The sequence below is a fragment of the Chrysemys picta genome, chromosome 1 (genome assembly GCF_011386835.1).
Source record: "Chrysemys picta bellii isolate R12L10 chromosome 1, ASM1138683v2, whole genome shotgun sequence".
NCBI classification, from domain to species: domain Eukaryota; kingdom Metazoa; phylum Chordata; order Testudines; family Emydidae; genus Chrysemys; species Chrysemys picta.
Genome location: NC_088791.1, coordinates 345,013,813 through 345,031,469, shown reverse-complemented (window position 1 = coordinate 345,031,469; position 17,657 = coordinate 345,013,813). Strand labels below are relative to the sequence as shown.

At 46.8% G+C, this 17,657-nt stretch overlaps 1 protein-coding gene across 2 annotated transcripts in view; it reads left to right on the top strand.

Moving 5' to 3' along the window:
- SLCO2B1 (solute carrier organic anion transporter family member 2B1) overlaps positions 1–1,692 on the top strand; it is a 100,156-nt gene extending 98,464 nt beyond the window's left edge. For both annotated transcript variants that reach the window (XM_065596365.1, XM_065596369.1), the window contains one exon: positions 1,083–1,692. In XM_065596365.1, coding sequence (XP_065452437.1) covers positions 1,083–1,257 — 175 coding nt within the window. In that variant the 3' untranslated portion in view covers positions 1,258–1,692. The remainder of the gene's footprint in view (positions 1–1,082) is intronic.
- The last annotated feature ends 15,965 nt before the right edge of the window (positions 1,693–17,657 follow it).

Genomic DNA, 17,657 nt, shown 5'->3' with positions numbered 1-17,657 from the left:
TGTAGACCAGGCCACATTTCTTATCGTACACTGGTGACGTCTTTAAAAGAACATTGAGGAATCTGCTCGGAAAATAAGGTGATGAACATGGGACGGATGGATGGATGGATAGACTGGAAAGTGGCATCATGAGATTTGCTAGCCAGACTTCCTACTCTGCTGCAGTGATGTGCAGTTAATATCTTATTAAAGAGCTCTCACAGAAACATCCCCACTTTTCCTGCCATAACCCCGGGTACAGTGAGGTACATGTACTGGCAGAGATATGGGGAAAAGGGCTGGGCCATCTGGTGATTTGTTTCTCCCTTTAAATAAAGACACTTTCTCCAAATGCCAGGAGGCAGCACCGCCCAGCAGACCGACTTCTAATCAGCTGTACTTGTTGCAAAACTTTGTATTTACTACCTGAAAAATGCTGTAAGTGTGGAGCACCATGCTCCGCTTAAAGTGGGGCAAAGGGTTTTCATGGGGTTCCAGGGTATTCTCCACAGGACAGTTATTGAAATTACCTCACACATGGTGCAATCCTCTGGCAAAAAACAAGTTCCTCCGTAGAATGTGTATGAGCCCCTGGAGATCCCTCCTCTCTGTCAGGGATAATATAACAGTATCCAGAGATGGAATGACACCACGAGATGTAGGGAAGTCATCCCAAACCTCTCTACCAGGGACTGCACTGGCACTGCTCAGCTGAGGAAGGGCTACGGAATCATTAGGAGGTTGGAAGACACCTCTAACTGGTTGCTTACATTGAGTAGGATTTGCTATTGGCATGAGCAAGTGCTATTCAGGCTGGGTGCAGAGGCATATTCCATTTTATTTTCCAAACCTTTGCACCAGGAAAGCTATTACTGAGGTCAGGATTCAGCCGACATTTTCTTTTGCCCCTGACGCATGCAGATTTCCTACCCATTGATAGGTGATACTCGCCTTCCCTATTCATTGACTGACTGAAAAAGCTCTTGACCTAAACTCCACGCTCATTTGATGCATGTCCTGAGGCTTGGTGGTTGATAGATGCTGTACCCTGAAACTTTGCACCTTACCTTATTACCTTGTCCTTTTGTGTTTCTGTACCTTAGATTCCTTGGGCTCCAGTTTTTCTTTGAAGTGGGAGCTTTTCTGTGCTTCGTGGCTGTGTTCATCATTCTCAGACGACAAGAGAGGGAAACCAGGAATGCCGCAGAGCCAAAGACAATCCCAGAGAAAGAGAAGCTGGCAGAAAAGTCAAGCAAAAACCTAGACTCCAAAGTCTAACTCAGAGAACGTGAATCACATTCCATATCTGCTGCCCAGGGAAGCACACGGATTGCATTTTACTGTTACTGTGAAGGATGGATGCTTGGGATGAGACTGAACAGGAGATAAGCTTATTTATTTCCTGTCTTTATCTTTGACAGCTACAGCTTTTGTTCTTTCGTCTTCTTTTTTTATCTGCTAGTTTACATCTACCCATGCTTGAGTGGTGCCTCGTGAGCTTGTTTGATTGAGTTAATCCCTTTGGACATTGCAGCCTTATAGAGTTATATTTTCCTAAGCATTCATTCAGCTGGCAATCTGGATGATGCCAGCACTCTAAGCACTAATACCTACAGCTGAATTGTTTTTATAAAGGTTTTTGTACAGTACACAAATGTCTCTATGTATCCAAGTACAGTATTCTGTACTTGGCCATAAACACCAATTATCACAGCACTAGGGTACCTTCTTCTCTTCTTGTTACATTATTAGATGGCCTCGGGACCTCTGAAAACCTGGTCCTATTCGCACTGACATGACTAGGAGTGATGCTGTGCTAGATATATGGTTGTAAGGGCTGGCTGATATACTGAAGCTCTTGTGTTGGTTGAAAGAGAGGCTGCATGTGCACGGGGTGACCTGCTAGTTGGGAGGGAAAAGAAGTGGTACTGGGAGGAGAGGGTAGCAAGGTTGGACTGTAATGGGGTGTACCGGCCCTTTAAGCCTAAGGGGTCTAGAAGGCCACATTCCAGGGATCTGGTAAAGAACATAAGAACAGATTTAAAGAATCTTATTGCGGTTGCAGGAACAAACCATCCCGATGTGTAGAAAGAATAGTAAATATGGCAGGCGACCAGCTTAGCTTAACAGTGAAATCCTTGCTGACCTTAAATGCAAAAAAGAAGCTTACAAGAAGTGGAAGATTGGACAAATGACCAGGGAGGAATATAAAAATATCGCTCAGGCATGCAAGAGTGAAATCAGGAAGGCCAAATCACACTTGGAGTTGCAGCTAGCAAGAGATGTTAAGAGTAATAAGATGGGTTTCTTCAGGTATGTTAGCAACAAGAAGAAAGTCAAGGAAAGTGTGGGCCCCTTACTGAATGAGGGAGGCAACCTAGTGACAGAGGATGTGGAAAAAGCTAATGTACTCAATGCTTTTTTTGCCTCTGTCTTCACAAACAAGGTCAGCTCCCAAACTGCTGGACTGGGCAGCACAGTATGGGGAGGAGGTGACCAGCCCTCTGTGGAGAAAGAAGTGGTTTGGGACTATTTAGAAAAACTGGATGAGCACAAATCCATGGGGCCGGATGCGATGCATCCGAGGGTGCTAAAGGAGTTGGCGGATGTGATTGCAGAGCCATTGGCCATCATCTTTGAAAACTCATGGCAATCGGGGGAGGTCCCAGATGACTGGAAAAAGGCTAATGTAGTGCCCATCTTTAAAAAAGGGAAGAAGGAGGATCCGGGGAACTACAGGCCAGTCAGCCTCACCTCAGTCCCTGGAAAAATCATGGAGCAGGTCCTCAAGGAATCAATTATGAAACACTTAGAGGAGAGGAAAGTGATCCGGAACAGTCAGCATGGATTCACCAAGGGGAAGTCGTGCCTGACTAACCTAACTGCCTTCTATGATGAGATAACTGGCTCTGTAGATGAGGGGAAAGCAGTGGATGTGTTCTTCCTTGACTTTAGCAAAGCTTTTGATATGGTCTCCCACAGTATTCTTGCCGCCAGGCAAGAAGTATGGGCTGGATGAATGGACTGTAAGGTGGATAGAAAGCTGGCTAGATCGTCGGGCTCAACGGGTAGTGATCAATGGCTCCATGTCTAGTTGGCAGCCGGTTTCAAGCGGAGTGCCCCAAGGGTCGGTCCTGGGGCCGGTTTTGTTTAATATCTTTATTAATAATCCAGAGGATGGTGTGGACTGCACTCTCAGCAAGTTTGCCAATGACACTAAACTGGGAGGCGTGGTAGATACACAGGAGGGTAGGGATCGGATACAGAGGGACCTAGACAAATTAGAGGATTGAGCCAAAAAAAACCTGATGAGGTTCAACAAGGACAAGTGCAGAGTCCTGCACTTAGGACGGAAGAATCCTATGCACTGCTACAGACTAGGGACCGAATGGTTAGGTAGCAGTTCTGCAGAAAAGGACCTAGGGGTCACAGTGGACGAGAAGCTGGATATGAGTCAACAGTGTGCTCTTGTTGCCAAGAAGGCTAACGGCATTTTGGGCTGTATAAGTAGGGGCATTGCCAGCAGATCGAGGAACGTGATCGTTCCCCTTTATTTGACATTGGTGAGGCCTCATCTGGAGTACTGTGTCCAGTTTTGGGCCCCACACTACAAGAAGGATGTGGAAAAATTGGAGAGAGTCCAGCGGAGGGCAACAAAAATTATTAGGGGTCTGGAGCACATGACTTATGAGGAGAGGCTGAGGGAACTGGGATTGTTTAGTCTCCAGAAGAGAAGAATGAGGGGGGATTTGATAGCTGCTTTCAACTACCTGAAGGGGGGTTCCAAAGAGGATGGAGCTCGGCTGTTCTCAGTGGTACCAGATGACAGAACAAGGAGCAATAGTCTCAAGTTGCAGTGGGGGAGGTCTAGGTTGGATATTAGGAAACACTGTTTTACTAGGAAGGTGGTGAAGCACTGGAATGTGTTACCTAGGGAGGTGGTGGAATCTCCTTCCTTGGAGGTTTTTAAGGCCCGGCTTGACAAAGCCCTGGCTGGGATGATTTAGTTGGGAATTGGCCCTGCTTTGAGCAGGGGGTTGGACTAGATGACCTCCTGAGGTCCCTTCCAACCCTGATATTCTATGATTCTATGAACATAAGAACGGCCATACTGGGTCAGACCAAAGGTCGATCCAGCCCAGTATCCTGTCTACCGACAGTGGCCAATGCCAGGTGCCCCAGAGGGAGTGAACCTAACAGGTAATGATCAAGTGATCTCTCTCCTGCTGGCCATCACCATCCTCTGACAGACAGAGGCTAGGGACACCATTCCTTACCCATCCTGGCTCATAGCCATTAATGGACTTAACCTCCATGAATTTATCCAGTTCTCTTTTAAACCCTGTTATAGTCCTAGCCTTCACAACCTCCTCAGGCAAGGAATTCCAAAACTCCTTTGTTGGTTGTGAGCACCAGCTCAGAAACATGCTGAATCCAGACAAGAGGAAGTCGTCCCGGGGAGATAGCGGTGGGGTGGGAAGATCCCAGAATGCTGGCATTAAGTGCCCAGGATCAAGAGCCCTGTAGTATAGGGTGGGGCAGGGCTCCCCTCTCTCTTGGCCAATTGGGAAAAGCTTTCAGAAGCAGACTAGTATATATGCCTCCTTCCCTCTCAGACAGGGTGCGCATGGACACAGGAAGGGAGGGAGACTGAGCCAGAAGGCTGGGCTTCCGTTTAGCAGAATTAGGGCTCAGTGGAGGAGAGGAGCATTGGTATGAACTATGGGGTTACTATGATGAACCTTGCGTTTGGGACACTGAGGCAAATGGCAACTTTGCTACATGGACCCTCAAAGGAACTGCAGAACCATCCCAGGCAAACAGGCTCTGAGTAGACGGGTTGCAGCGTGCTGGGAGTGTTGCATCCCTCTGCAATAATGATTTGCACTGTTACATCGTTAGCTGTCAAAGCACTTAGTTGTAAAGTGGGGACAGTAATACTTATGTGCCTCTGCTGAGGCAGAGTGGAGTCAAGGAACATGCCCAAGCTCACAAAGCCAGCCAGTGCCCTAAACAGGAGTAGAACCCAGCTCTACAAGTACCCTGAAGCTAATCCACTAGGCCACAGTGCCAAGCTGTCCCTGTTGTGCCTCTTCAGTGGGGTAGAGAGATTAAAGGGTCAGATTCAAGGGTAATTTTGGGGTAAGGGTCAAATCTGTTTTATTTTAACCATAGCTAATTCTCATCTCCACAGCAGTCTGCATTCTTTCCACCTCAGCAGACCTTCTGCCCATCGTTGGCACATGGGTATTTCTGGGGCAATTGCTGGGAAACAGCCAGTTGTGCCTTCCATCTCTGTCCCCTCCACCCCTCCAGGTGGGCCCCTAGACCATAGTGTGGCATGCCACATGGTATTTCCCCTGGAATGCACAGCTAAGGCCCACGGTGCTGCGGTATGGTGCTGCAGACTTGGATGGGCCTCCAAATTGTCTGTTTAGCCATTATGAGTCTGGAAAACATCATATGGTGAGAAGCTAAAAAAGCTCAATCTATTTAGTTTATTGAAGAGAAGGTTAAGACGTGACTTGATCATGGTCTACAAGTACCTACATGGAGAAGAAATTTCTGACAGTAGACAGTTCTTTAACCTACCATAAAGAGGCATAACAAAAACCAATGGCAGAAAGCAAAAGCTAGACAAATTCATTCTACAATTAAGGCATGGGTTTCATTAAACAGTGAGGGTAATTAACCTTTGGAACAACTTATCAAGTGTTGTAGTGGATTCTCCATTATTTGCAGTCTTCATGTCAAGACTGGTGTCTTTCTAAAAGAGATGCTATAGCTGAAACAAAAGTTATGGGCTTGATGCAGAAATTATTGATTGAGATTCTCCAACCGGTGTTATGCAGGAGGTCAGACTAGATGAACAAAGTGGGCCTGTCTGGTCTTAAAATCTAAGACTTAATTAAGTTTGGTTGCACCCTCACCACATCCTTTTGAGAAGGAGAAGGGGCACTCCTTGACAAATTCTATGAATGATTTTCAGCTCTACAAGCAATTCCTTGCCTCCCAATCAGCACAGTTTTGCCTGAAAACATTCAGCAGCACGATAAAAACCTTAACAAACTAATAAGAACTCAAATTGTGCTTACTGGCAGGAAACACTTTATAATCATGGACTGTAGAGAGATGAACTGCCTGGAATATCACTATGCTTGGAATCCCAAGTGAGATTAGTGAGGTACTGGCCCAGAGGTTAAAGATGTAAGGCCTGGTCCTGCAAACTCTTCCATACCTCAGTAGTTCGAATGGCTTCAAAGGCAGGAAGGAATGAGTCAGGTTTGCAATATCAAGCCCCTTAATAATAAATGATATCTATTAGTATTTATTAATACTGATATTTCCACTCCTATAAGACCCTTTCCAAGAGGATCTCAAAGCACTTTTTGGAAGTTAATTAAATATGGCTTGCAACACCTCTCCCAGGAAGTATTTCTGCCTTATTTTAAACATGGAATAATTGAAACCCAGGGACATTAACACACAGGTTCAAGCAACACAAATGAGTCAGTATCAGAGCCAGGAACTGACCTCAAGGGTCTTGGTGCACCGGCTGCTCTTCTAACCACTGGACTGCTTCGACTTAAGAGGTTACCAAACATGTTGCTTAAAAATACCTTCTCACAGTCATTTGTATGATGATGAATTTGGATGTTACACTGGGTCTCTGGGCAGAGACCTTGTCAACTCTATATTCTGCACCTGGCCAGTGCTCCAAAAATAATAAATCACCACAACAATGATGATTTTGCCATCACTGAAAAAAATCCTACAGGCTGAAAAAGAAAGGGGAAACTGAGTAGAAATCAGAAACGTTGTGTTTTTAAACAAATAGCTGGATATGAGTCAGCAGTGTGCCCTTGTTGCCAAGAAGGCTAACAGCGTATTGGGCTGCATTAGTAGGAGTATTGCCAGCAGATCGAGGGAAGTGATCATTCCCCTCTATTCGGCACTGGTGAGACCATATCTGGAGTATTGCGTCCAGTTTTGGAGCCCCCACTACAGAAAGGATGTGGACAAATTGGAGACAGTCCAGCAGGGGGCAACGAAAATGATTAGGGGGCTGGGGCACATGGCTTATGAGGAGAGGCTGGGGGAACTGGGGTTATTTAGTCTGCAGAAGAGAAGAGTGAGGGGGGATTTGATAGCAGCCTTCAACTACCTGAAGGAGGGTTCCAAAGAGGATGGAGTTCGGCTGTTCTCAATGGTGGCAGATGACAGAACAAGGAGTAATGGTCTCAAGTTGCAGTGGGGGAGGTCTAGGTTGGATATTAGGAAAAGCTATTTCACTAGGAGGGTGGTGAAGCACTGGAATGGGTTACCTAGGGCAGTGGTGGAATCTCCATCCTTAGAGGTATTTAATGCCCGACTTGACAAAGCCCTGGCTGGGATGATTTAGTTGGGATTGGTCCTGCTTTGAGCAGGGGATTGGACTAGATGACCTCCCGAGGTCTCTTCCACCCCTAATCTTCTATGATTCTATGAGTCTATGAAATAACTGGATACACTGCAAGGCACTGCAGAAACATACACGACAGTTCCATGAGGGATGGAGGACAGTGAGGTAGAGCAGGAGTCAGAAGATCTGCTCCCAATTCTGACACTGACTTCCTCAGGGCCCTTTAGCAAATCACTTGACATTGCTGTGCTTCAGTTTCTCCTTTTTGAAAATGGGACTTAGGACAATATGAAAAAAAAACAACCCAGAGCCACGTATAGCTGCATCATTACACTGTGCACCATAGACATGCAATGTCACAATGACAGCAGGGCCAGAACGCAGAGTCAGTAGGGCACTTCCGAACGTCTCCTCCATTATAAAACACTTTGAAGTCCTTGGCATGTAAATGCAAAGTATTTATTTCTGAAAGTTCCCCTGATTAAGGCAGCTGTTCCCTAATCCTCCTGATTACCAAACAGTTGCTGAAAATGAGCTGGTTGTGCTGTTTGTGGGGCGGGGGGGACACAACGCACACAGCCGTTTATCTTGTGATATTCATTACAAATTGCACATGCACTAATAAAGAGCGAGCCCATTTGCACTCCCTAGAATCTGCCGTTCTATTTCTGACAATGGATGGACTGAACAACCCCTCAGCCATTCAGCGGGAACAATGGGAAATCTTGCTGGGCTTGTGAATGAGCTGAATGCAAACCGCGGGAATGGCCTGACTCTTTTGTAACAGTCAAGCATTGGCTTCTTGCCACTGCTGGCTCAAGGGATGGGCAGCTATTTTCCCACTTTGAAAGCTCTTATCGGATCATACAGAGATTTTTTCCCAGCCAAGGCCCAAACTGGTGCAGCATGAGCTCTTCCTTCCCTCATTACCTCTCCATTAGAAGAAGGCTTCCTGCTGATAAGGAATCAGCGACAATTGGGAACAGCTGGGCTCAGCTCCGTGGTCAATGTAAACAGCCATTATTATGTTTTTGCTGTTGTAATATCCAAGAGCTGGAACTGCAATTGCTATAAACGTAAATAAAGCCATCTTCTCCCCCCACACTCCAAACGAAAACTACAGGGGGCTTGACTTGTGAGGAGAGATTAAGAAAATTAAGTACGGAAGGGGTAGCACCACCAACTTGCTAACAGGGAGGAGACAGATAACAAGAGGCAGATATGTGAAGGGTGTAGGGTGGGTAAGGCAAATCGGGGTGTCCGCTCCGGGTGCTGTGCTTTGGGGCGCCCCGCGGGCCAGTGCGATTGGCCAGCGTGGTCGGTCCCAGAGACCCGGTGCAGCGATTCCCCCACTCCGACTGGAGCACTGAGCCGCCGTGGCGCTATGGCCAACAATAGCCCTGTGGTAGGCACCGGCAACTGCCAGCAGCAACAGATGGGCCAGCACCAGGCCGGATCTGTCCTGCCAGCCCAACCGCCGATGCAGAGCGGGGTCCCCAAGCCGGCAGGAGCTGATTTGCAGTGGCGCTGGAACATTTTTAATAGTGGGGGTGCTGAAAGCCAGCTGTCCACACACACACACACACACACACACACCCAGCTGAGGCCAGGAGCAAAACCCTGGGCGTGCGGGGTCGGCAGCCGGGACCCCGGGGTGCTGCAGTACCCCCCACACCCCTAGTTCCTGAGCCTATGCTGATTTGTCCCAGGCCCCGCACCCGCCTAGGGATGGCCCTGCCAAGGGAAGAGCGGGTGTGTTTAATATGGTACAGGGGGATGCACATGGGAGGAATGGGATGAAAGGAAACAAAGGAAAATATAATAGCAAGGAAAACTTCCTAGTGCTGAAGGCTGTGGCTGAGGAAGCTCCATCCCCAGAGTTATTTAAAATAGCTTTTAGAAACCATTGGAGAACACAGTGTAGGCAACAATCATGAATTGCAAAGGGAGAGGTGATATGAACCGAGCCCGTTTCTGGGGTAACTCCATTGACTGCCATAAGCCTGCCCCCCTTTGTATTCTAGGCAGGCTAAAGGAGAACAATGAGAGCAGGGATAATGGAGCAAAAATGGGCTTGGCAATGCGCTTCCTGCACAGCCTGCGTTTTCTGTGCAGCACTCTGCAAGCAGCCAGCCCTGCTCCTGCAAAGACCGGCTGCGGTGGTGGGGCCTGTGAGAACGGGCCAGCTTCTCAGAGATGAGAAAGGAGAAACACAACAGGAGGGAAAACTACTTCCTGGTTAAAAGGGAATGAGATACAGCAATTAGCAGCCAGCTGCAAAATGGTCGCTTTAGGGCCACATATAAAGGACCACCTGCAGAGAGGCATGCTGGGAAAGGGTTCCTCTCAGAAGGTATTACTGAATAGTGCAAAACAGTGAATGATGAGAGCAGCAAATTCACTAAATGCACTAAGTGAATTATTAAATATCGCATAAGATAGCTTAGGATAGTACTCGCCAGCTGTCCCGTGAGTCCTGGCACCCAGTGAGTCCTGGCACCCAGAGCAAGTGCCTGCACTCTTCACAAATACGCCATTTAGTGTGAATGTGATACTAAAACTGATCGTAAAGCTTGCTAAACAGCCACTGGCTTTGGTGTGTGTCTGTCTCCTGGAGTCAGGAAGGAATCCAGGCATTTTTAAAGCTGGGATCCACTTCTGTAGCTAAACATAATGCTTTTTTCTGGTGGAAGAGAGGAAAGATAAAAAAACAAACATGATGAGGGGTATGGAACGGCTTCCATCAAGGTTCCTTCCCCCCCCCCCCCCCCATCAAGGTTCCTTCCCCACTCTGAACTTTAGGGTAGAGATGTGGGGACCTGCATGAAAACCTCTAAGCTTAACTACCAGCTTAGATCTGCTTTTGCTGCCACCACCCAAATAGTTTGAGTCATTTGGGAAACTTTGTCTTCCCCCCCCCAAACCCTTTCCCTCTCTGGTTAGCCTTGAGAGACTCCTCCACCAATTCCCTGGTGAACACCGATCCAAACCCCTTGGATCTTAAGACAGGGAGGAATTAATCATTCCCTCCCTTCCCTTTCCCCCCACCAATTCCTGGTGAGTCCAGATCCAAGCCCCTTGGATCTTAAAACAAGGAAAAATCAATCAGGTTCTTAAAAAGAAGGCTTTTAATTAAAGAAAGAAAGGTAAAAATCATCTCTGGAAAATCAGGATGGAAAATAACTTTACTGGGTAATCAGATTCAAAGAGCCCAGAGGAACCCCCTCTAGCCTTAGGTTCAAAGTTACAGCAAACAGAGGTAAACCCTCTAGCAAAAGGTACATTTACAAGTTGAGAAAACAAAGATAAACCTAACACGCCTTGCCTGGCTGTTACTTACAAGTCTGAAATATGAGAGACTTGTTCAGAAGATTTGGAGAGCATGGGTTGATGTCTGGTCCCTCTTAGTCCCAAGAGCGAACAACCCCCAAAACAAAGAGCACAAACAAAAGCCTTCCCCCCACCAAGATTTGAAAGTATCTTGTCCCCTTATTGGTCCTTTGGGTCAGGTGTCAGCCAGGTTACCTGAGCTTCTTAACTCTTTACAGGTAAAAGGATTTTGGAGTCTCTGGCCAGGAGGGATTTTATAGTATTGTACACAGGAGGGTTGTTACCCTTTCCTTTATAGTTATGACACCCCCTTTCAGAAAAGGCTCATGTCTGTTTGTTGAATCAAAAAGAAGTCCCCTCTGTCAGTTCAAGCTCATCCTTTTATAACCCAAGTTCTTTCTTTGTCTCTTGGATCTCTTGAAAACCCAGCTTGAAGTAGTATATGCAAACCAGCCCAGAGGTGGTACTTCTCTGGAGCTGTGTACAGGCGCAGAGCTGGCAATAATTATCCCCACACACACTGTTTTCAATTCCTTGGGGAGCTATGTTAACCCTCCCTCATGGAATAGAATACAAACCTTAGCCCACAGCAATCCATAGAACAGTCATAAAAGTCAACTACAATAGTCTCAGGATATGCCTGTGTTTGTCCTAGCTATCGCACAAGCATCAGGGGGTGACCACCACCTGACCTTCCCTTAGTGCTAGAGTGGTCCTGAGGGCTTCCCAGTGTGCAAAAGGTTGAGTACCACTGTTCTGTTCCACTGGGGGCTGTGGTGACAGATGTGCTACAACAAAAAGCTAATCAAAAAGCTATAATGTGTCAAGGCCTTTATAACAGAGATTCCCCCAAAACATTTACCTTCTATGTAGTCTCTCAGGTGTAAAGCCCTCTCAAACAATGTTAGACGTCATACTTTAGTACAAATGGCCTGCAGCCATTGTGTTGTAGTCTGTGATCTTGTGGGAGTCACAAACTAAGCAGGGCTAGGCCAGTAATAATACATTGAGCTGACCAGGAAGTGCCCACATGACACAGACACTGGTGTTTGTGATTTAGTAGTTGGCATTCTTTCTTCTGTCTCAGCAATGCTCCGCCATGATGCTGGGGGGAGGGGGTATAGGCACACTCACTCTGCTTTTACGGGGCTGTTTTTCAGATAACATGAAAGGAAAACAAAGTCCTAAACATTTTTCATCACTAAAAATCTCATCACACTGGTTACAAGGCACATGGTGTTAGTCCCAGTGTCCTGGACAAATTCCATTTCCTGTAATTACATTCCAAATTGCTCTGCAGTTTCTACCATGTAATATTTCAGGTGCCATGTAATGTTTTTGTTTGCTTTTATAGGTATAACCTGTAGAAAGTAACGTTGTCCATAAGAAATTACTCTGCTCTAATAGATCAGGACAGAGAGGACCAACTTTCTGCTGATATTTTCAGCTTCAAAGAAGACTGCACCATAAGTAACAACAAGCATTTCCCCCATATCTAACTGCCTATTCATTCGGTTAAACAGAACTTGTAAGACTATCTGTAACATCACCAGCCCGCGACTCCCAATAATATTCTTCATTTCCTACACTGAAGTACTGTGTGGTGTTTCGCTGCCCTTTGAAAGAAGTGCTTGCATTTCTGTGGCAGGTACTTGGGTTAACAGTCCCCTGCGGTGCTATGATCCCAAACAGGGCTGATAATCTTACATTAACATACTGCCTTTCATCCAATTGCATCTCAAAACACCCATGAAAAAAACTATATGGTGCATAAAAGAATTACTGCCCCCAGCAATGAAATGCAGCCACCGCTGGAGTGAAAGACAGCAGTTGTTTAACACCACCCACAGAAACTCTAAGCATCAGTTTATGACAGGAAGTGAAAAATATAGTCGACCAAAATACAAAGGGGAAATTAGGTAGGCAGAATGTACTGTATTTCCCAGACTGGAATTTGGCCAAGCTGCTGGGGCTTTATAATATAAGAGTTTTATGTTCTCCGCATCCCTTTAAATTAAACTAACATTTAACAAAATTCACTTGCTATTTTAGCTGAAGAATGCAAGACCTTGTGCACACAAATCCCTCATGTTTGGGAATATATCTTTGTCTACTGATGAATTATACAATTCACCTATTAATTTCTTTTTTTTTCCAAGCTGTGCCTTCTTGAAGGACCAAGACAAGCAGAGCGGCATAAATCAGGCTCACTTTTTTGTGTTTAGAGACAGGTTGAGTAATGATCACTCGTGAAATATGAAATTCATCTCGCAGGCTTAATGTACTTATAATGAGTTTGGGAGAGGAACTTGTTTTGAAGGTCCTACAATTACAGTGGTGAAGGAATAGGATTCTTTAGCCTCAAAATCTGAAAAGAGATATTTGTATCTTAGTTAGCATTCCCTGTTTCATCCTGATCTGTTGCATTCAGGGCACTGAAGGACAGAAAGTGCTTTCCAACGCTGCAGATAAAGACTGTTGTAACATTTTAATCCCTATCCCCTGGCTTTTATAGTTCAAATGACTTTTGCTAAGGAGTCTGGTCCCTTAGATGGTTCGAAGTTGTGCACATAGTTATTATAACCCTAAAGTGGGAACATACAATTCAGGGTCAGCTTCAGAGAGCAGCACATTCCTATGCAGACAATTTCCTTGGCAGGGCTCTTTTTGCTGAAATCCTTTTGCTGTCACGGTGTATTTGAATAAAGTCTCTGCTTTTCTCAGTCCAGATTTCCCTTCTGCTGAAGTTAGGATCCCATTTGGGAGACCTAATTACACATCAGAAATCCAGACACCCTCACGCTCGGAATTCAGAGGCACAACCAAACTTCTGGGCTCAGCTGTTTCTAGTATAATAACCCTACCAGACTATTAAAACATTTTGCATCCCTCCACTGGCTCCTTCTTCTCTACGGTAACAGATAAGCTATTTTTCTTCACATTCAAGGCCCTTCACAGCTTAACCCCACCATGCCAATCATCTCTCATTCAGTAACGAAAAGTCGACTCCCTTCACCAGCTGGTCCATGATGCCAGTCTCCATCGCCCACTGGTTACATTTTCAAACAATCATCTTTGTGCTTTCTCCCATCCTTCTCCCATGCTTGGCACCAGCTCCCCAGGAACATTCACAAAACTAACTCGTTGACCTACTCAAACCCTCCTTAAAACTCTTCCCTACTGTGATGCCTGCAAACAACTTGACAATGGTTTAGGCTGCTGGTGTATGGCGCCCACGGTCTAGCACACTGACCAAGGTTGTCTCATGGGATGCTCCCAACAGTGGCCCAAAAGTGTAAGTACCATCCTCAGGGCAGACTGTTCCCTAGACTGGTCTTGAGTTCTAAATTTAGATTTTACCAACCAGCTGCACCAAAGGCAAACTCCTCAGACACATTAACACAGTCACAGGCATTTCCCTTGGGTTTTTTGTCTGACCACCTAGTTGTGCTGACCTTCTGAGAGATGGTACCTTACACCAAGAATCACAGCAATATACAGGTTACTCCCTGTCCCAAAGGCCCAGTCACTTATCCCAGGTCAATTGGGTTTTAGATCTCACCCCAAGGACAATGCTTGTAGCCAGTTCTATAATAAACTATATGAAGATTTATTAAATAGGAAAAGGAAACTAAAGAATTAGTTATAAAGTTAAAGCAAGTGAATATAGACACACAAATGAGTTACAGACTTAGGTGTTAAAGGTAGTATAGGCTTCCATAATTAGCAAGCTCTATTTGTCCTTTAGGGCTAACCCACTCTAAGCAGCTTTTGCTTATGTCTAGGAAACTCCCCCTCCCACCATCACCCCCCAGAGTCCCAGCAACATAGAAATCCTTAGTTCCCTTTGGTTTGGGGCTTTTATCCCCCTCCTGCCAAGTGCTCTCAGCTGCTAATAGAGCTGATGGGAGGGGTCCACTCTCATGACTTGTCTTCACAGGGAGGAGAGTAGAACAACGATAAGAGTCTTTAGTTCTTTGGTTGATGATTCCTCAATCCAGATGTGGGGAGTTTCCAGTTGTGAGCTCCAGCCATAGCCCGTCTGGTATCAATGGGTTTCCTTTTTTGGGAAGAGCATCACGATTTCTATAGAAGAGCGTCTCTTTGCACTAATTAATGTCTCTCTCCTGTATGGCGATTGGTATAGTGAGAGGATCACACTCAAATCTTACCTTACAGTATGGAACACAGATATTACAAGTAAAACAAATGCAGGCAGCAACTCACCAGCATTCAATAGAGTCCAACCACTAAACACTTTCTTATCATTCTAATACCTGTTCTATCAATATTAACCCCCATGTGAGCCAGATAGATTCCAGCTATAGATCTGTCAATGTTCGGTTGAGACACGGGGACCTTGGCATCAGCTGGCACCTGGTCTGCCAGTGTCACAGTTTCTTTGCATTTGCCCATCTGTTTGTAGCCACCTGTTGTCTTTTGTCTTCTACTTAGTCCCTGCCCCAAAGACCTTACAACCTGTCTTTTTGTTCTGGGTTTGTACAGCATTGTGATGGGGCAGACCTGCCCCGCACCGCACAAGAAAGAAATAACCCCATGCTGTGGGCTGAGGAAGCCACACACCCTTGCCACTGCTGGGCATGCCCCAACTAGAGCCTCAATATAAAAGGGAGCAGCCCAGCTTAGTCTGGCTCCCTCCCAGGAGCTGATGGCGCCCCAGACCACAGAGGCCAGGCATGCCAAGACCCAGGCAGATACCCAGAAGCCCACAAGGGGATGAAGTCATCGGAAGCTTTGCCAGCCAATGACACCAGAGGCCCAGAGGACCGGTGGATGACAACATGGGAAAACAGGGTAGGAAGTAGCCAAGGGGAACTAGCCATTGTTCCGACTGTAGAACTGGGGTGAAGTCAGCGTGTTTCAGATGGATCCCCGCTGACCTAGTGGTGAATACAGTTGCCATTGACAGGGTCCTGGGCTGAGACCTGGTGGAGTAGAGAGGGTCCGGGTCCCCCTACTCTGGCCACCACCCACCCCTGGGTGGAGGACCACTTCCCTCCGTCCACTAGGTCCCACAGCCCTGCATAGGAGCGTAGCCCTATTGACTCTGGCCATGGGGCCACGCAGCCCTGAATAGGAGGGCAGCCATATTGACTCTGCCACTAGGCCATACAGCCTTGAATAGGAGGGCAAACATAGGGACTCCACCCATTAGGCTATGCCTCCCTGAATAGGGGGGCAGCAATATTGACTCTGGCCACTACGCCACACCGCCCTGAATAGAAGAGCCATCTAATTGACTCTGGCCATTAGGCCATACTGCCTTGAGGCTAAGGGTGGTTATTTTGGACTTGGCCACTGGGCTATAATGCCCTTTCTCTCTCCCCAAAGAGAGACGGGGTTTACCTACCCAGCAACAAGCACCTAACACAATGGGGTTCTGGTCCATGACTGGGGCTCCTAGAAGCTATAATAATACAAATAATAAATAATAATTGTGAAGGCCTTAAATGTGAAGACAAGCAGCTTATGTTTGATGCAATAGAGAAAGAGGTAGCGGGGGGCACAACCCCGCACAGCTCAAGTCGTGCCCACCCACCTCCAACCCCCAGAAAGCAGCGGCCCTTCCCTGCAGCTTTCAGCTGTTCCTCCCATCTCTGCATCTCCCTGCCTGGTGCGGTTCGCTGGCTCAGCTGCCCCACAAGACAGCAAAGTCCTGATCAGGAACCAAACATTCCCCTGGTTTGGAATTGGATTTTTGATTCAGGCTTATCCATGTAAACTCACCGACAAAGAGAAGAACTTCAATACTGACATTTTTGTGACATGCTTTGTTACCCCTCTGCTTCCTCTCTTCTCACACTACAATAATCAGTTTCTCAGAAGACGAAATTCTCTCTTTCCTGTTTGGGAGTTCTAGAGAACTCGGACTTACCAGACCAGATTCCACATAATGAAGCTGGCAAGCCGCTTTAGTAATCATTAATCTTCCCCTGTCAGCGGTTTCTGCAAAACAAGAAGATTCCATTTTGGGTTTGCTTGTTAATTCCAGCGCAGATATTGCTCACAAGCAAAGTGCCCTCGGCGGCTGTAGCCATCTTGTCAGGTGTGTTTGATAGTGCCATTTAAACCGCTTGTGACATTTCAGCTAAGACAATATGAGTATAAACTGTACACAGTAGGATGTGAAAGCCGGTCTAAAATGGATAAGTTAAGCAAAGTAGTAACTGCCCCCATCCCTCATAAATGGCTAACTAGTTCTCTAGTCCCCACCTCTACAGTAACTGGGCATTTCACACACACTAATGAATGTGTCCTCACACTCCCCTGTGAGGTAGGGATGTTATTACCCGCATTGTTCAGATGGGAAACTGAAGCACAGAGAGCCTGTGCCCTGAGGGGCTGCAGGCACATGTGGGAGGGCTTTGTGTGTGGACAGGGTGGGGTTCAAACGCCTCAGAGCCCAGGAATACGATGCAACATCGGTACACCCAGTGGGACTCACTCACAGTCCCCTGCGGCAGAACTAGGAACAAACCCCGCAGCTCCTGAGTCCCAGTGCAGTGTTTGTGGCCCAGCCTTTGGGACCCGGGAAGTGGAAGTGACTATCAACAGAAGGGAAATGGAACTCCTCTGACTTTCATTGGCCAAGCTGTAAAAAACGCAAAGCCCTGGTTCGCGGCTTCTGACTGAACTGATTGCTCCCAGCACTCAGCACTCCCCTGCCTGGCTACCACTCCCTTCTGTTCTCCTCCCAGCTATGAAATCTCCCTCTACAGGACACACCTCACCAACACCCCCTGGCTAGCACTGATTCTCCTTTGAGTGCTGTCCCTGTGGGTGCTTCACTCCAGGTCACGGTGCGTCCCGGCGCCGTTGATCGGAGATCTTCAGTAGCAGGGCCTGGCCGGGACGCACACACCCAGCTGCTGTCTCGTGGTCTCGTTAGAGTCTGCCTGAACACTCGCATCCCGCAACCCCCTCA